A 3,184-nucleotide genomic window follows, 5' to 3' on the forward strand; every position below is an offset into this window, starting at 1 on the left:
TTAGAATTTTTAAAATCCATCATTGAATAAAATAGGATTTGTAAATTTTATACAAATCACTTAAAATGTCAAGTTGAATACACCTTTCTTAATTGCTTCTACTAGGATTTAATTTTTGGTACACCAAAAAACAAATATTGTAAGTTGAATTTGAGAGAAATATAATTATTTGAATATTTAAGGCAATAGGATATTTAATATTTAATGGTGGCGTATGATTTTGTTTTCTTCTAGAAATTTTTTACCAAAAAAAAAAATGACTAAAACATTTAAATCTTTTAATTTAAAAGGAAAAAAAATTGATTATAGAGATATTTAGGAATAATAAGTTATTGCAGTTTTGGTGTATATCAATTGAGATTTAGTGTCAAAATTTACCAAAGTTTTTTATATTTTGTCAAAATTTTAAAAGATTAAATATGTAAATAAGTATAACTTAATGGAGATAACACCAAATATACTTCAATAATATTAATATAGATGTATAATGCAAATTCTAACAAAAATATTAAACTTTTTTCACAAATATATATATATATATAGTGAAAAAGAAAACATAATAAAACAATGAAAATTAAAGAATAAAGCATTACTGTTAAACCGAATTCCAAATAATCCAAAAAAAAAAATATCTGAACGATTGCTATATTCCACTATTCCTCGAAACTCTGACACTTACCGACACTTGTTTAACTACTGAATATCAAAACATATTGATATAAATTAGAATTATTATGTTTTTTCTTGAATATTAGTAATATCAAAATATGTGAAATGGTATACTGCTTTTTTATAAACTTATATTCTTCGAACTTTTTATTTTCTAGTAATGAAAGAGATGTGGTCATCGCCTTATTCGGAAAATTATTCTGTGACTTTATTGAAAAAGTACGTTATATTCAGTTAACATAAATTGGACACATGATTTTCCTATTGCCAAGTATTTATTTTTGATAAGAGAGTACGATCTTTATTACGTGTCGGATCTTTGGCGTACAAATTATTTAATCAGTTGTTGAAAGAGATCAAAATGGAAATACGCACTTAGAAAAATATTCATCATGGACGAACCTATAAATCGAGATGCCAACACCTTCTGCATTTTTCTTCTTTTTTTTTGTTAAACGACATTTAAAACTAAAGCAGAACTAAAATGTTTTACAGAGCTAAAAGAAAGCACAATACTGAAAGCCAGCTAAGAAATTAGATTACAAATACCCATAGAGAAGGAACCAAAATTGAACCAGAAGTGAACCAGATAGTTGAAATAGAACCAGATAGACGGTTGGCAATTAAAACGTTTCAAACCACCTTGTTGTACCAACATTGAATGATGAGAAACTTCACGAGATCGCAGAGAGATCCAGAAATTAGGTTTAGCTTGTTTACCCTCATGAGTACGAACCATCAAACCAGAGAAGAAGGAGGTTAGATGTGAGCGACGGGTTTGAATCACGATAGCTGAGGGCTCTGTTCCTTACTAGCTGATCAAGTTGTTGAAGAAGATGATCAGCTTGCTTAAAGCAGTTTTGATGCAACCTATGATTCCGCTCAGTCCAAAGGGAGTAAATCGTGGCCTGCCAGGCGAGAAGAAGGAGTTTTTTCGATTCACGAGAGCCTTTAAAGTTAATGAGACCGGTTATTGTTCCTGACCATGATGGTGGGGAGCTGAAGTTGCAACAGTGAGAGATCTTACTCTAGACCGACCAGCTGAAGGGGCAATAATAGAAGAGGTGGTCACGAGATTCAGCAGCAGAAGCGCAAAGTAAGCATAGCGGATCGACCTGCAATCCCATTGAAGTAGGAGGTCACGAGTTGGGCACCTGTTCAACATTACTAACCAGGTAAGGAAATTGTGTTTTGGGATTCCTCCCGCAGTCCAAACGACCTTGTGCCATGGGACAGTTGATATCGCTCCCCCTAACGCCTTATAGATTGTCCCTGTGGAGTGCCTGCTCTTCAACCGATCGTCGATCCACCAGGTATATGAGTCTTCTTCATCTGATAAGGATATAACCGATAATTCTACTTGATAACTTACTTGAGCTTTCAATCTTGCAGCCGGTAATCGCCAGGCTCCTTGCCTCCATAAACCTGCTAAAACAGTGCCTCCCGGAATACCTATGGACCTCTCTGTAAGTAAGAAACTTGACATTCGTCCCAGATTACACCAATGATCAGACCAGAAGCGACAACTTCTCCCATTTCCTACTTTCATCTTTATCCATGGGTAAGCGTCTTCTCTCACTTTGAGAAGCTTATTTGCTAGCCAAGAGAGCTTACTATTTGGTTTTCTTGTCCAAAAACTACTTAGGTTCCCATTGAGGATTGCATCATTGAACCAGGCTACCCAGATTGATCTAGATCGGAAAAATAACAACCAGATAAGTTTAAGTAGACAAGGTTTATTCCACCTCCTTAAGTCTCTTATGCCTAACCCTCCTTCTGATTTCGCAGTTGTCACAGTGTTCCAAGCTACTCTCGCTTAGTGATGACCCTCCATTGTTCCTTTCCACAAGAACGCACCACATAGGGAGTTCAATGTGTCTATGCATTTCTTTGGCAGGACTAGGGCTGAGCACCAGAAGTTTGAAATGCCGGCGATGACTGTGTTAAGTAATTGGAGTCTACCTGCAAAGGATAGCGACTTTGTCGACCAACCATTGAGCTTGGTTTTTACTTTCTGGATAAGAGGAGCACAATCAAGCAGCGTAAGTTTCTTAGTACATAGAGGGACTCCAAGATAACGAATAGGTCGTTTTCCATGACTAATGCCTGAAGCAAGCTTGATTTGGTCAATTTCAGGTTGTTGAAAACTAGACGTAAAGAAGCTTGTCTTTGGTAAGCTAATGGATAGTCCTGAAGCTTCTTCAAACGACTTCAGCACTTGGAGGACACTTTGCACAGAAGAGAGAGAGCCATCTACGAATATCAAGAGGTCATCAGCAAAACACAAGTGCGTTAGCTTTAATCTCTGACATTTATAGTGATAGTTAAATTTTCCTTCCTCAGCCGCTTTGTCTAGCATGCCTGAGAGACAGTTCATCACTAGAACAAAGAGATAAGGCGAGAGAGGGTCTCCCTGATGCAGTCCCTTGCAACTTTTAAAGTAACCATGGACGCTCCCATTGAATCCCACCGAGAAGGATGGAGTGCAGACACACGCCTTAAGCCACCTCAGGTA

General features: G+C 36.6%; 1 protein-coding gene across 1 annotated transcript; it reads right to left on the reverse strand.

Annotated features, from left to right (window-relative positions):
- Positions 1-1,639: 1,639 nt before the first annotated feature.
- LOC147942161 (uncharacterized) lies at positions 1,640-2,218 on the reverse strand. Its single transcript, XM_087455947.1, has one exon. It carries the CDS (start codon positions 2,216-2,218, stop codon positions 1,640-1,642), a length of 579 nt encoding a protein of 192 aa, XP_087312073.1.
- Positions 2,219-3,184: the final 966 nt, after the last annotated feature.

This window comes from Camelina sativa, chromosome 6 (genome assembly GCF_030686135.1).
Source record: "Camelina sativa cultivar CO46 ecotype springtype chromosome 6, ASM3068613v1".
In the NCBI taxonomy this organism is placed as follows: domain Eukaryota; kingdom Viridiplantae; phylum Streptophyta; class Magnoliopsida; order Brassicales; family Brassicaceae; genus Camelina; species Camelina sativa.

Excerpts from the sequence above, each read along its gene's own strand:
- LOC147942161 (XM_087455947.1), bottom strand. The coding sequence starts at position 2,218 with ATGAAAGTAGGAAATGGGAGAAGTTGTCGCTTCTGGTCTGATCATTGG.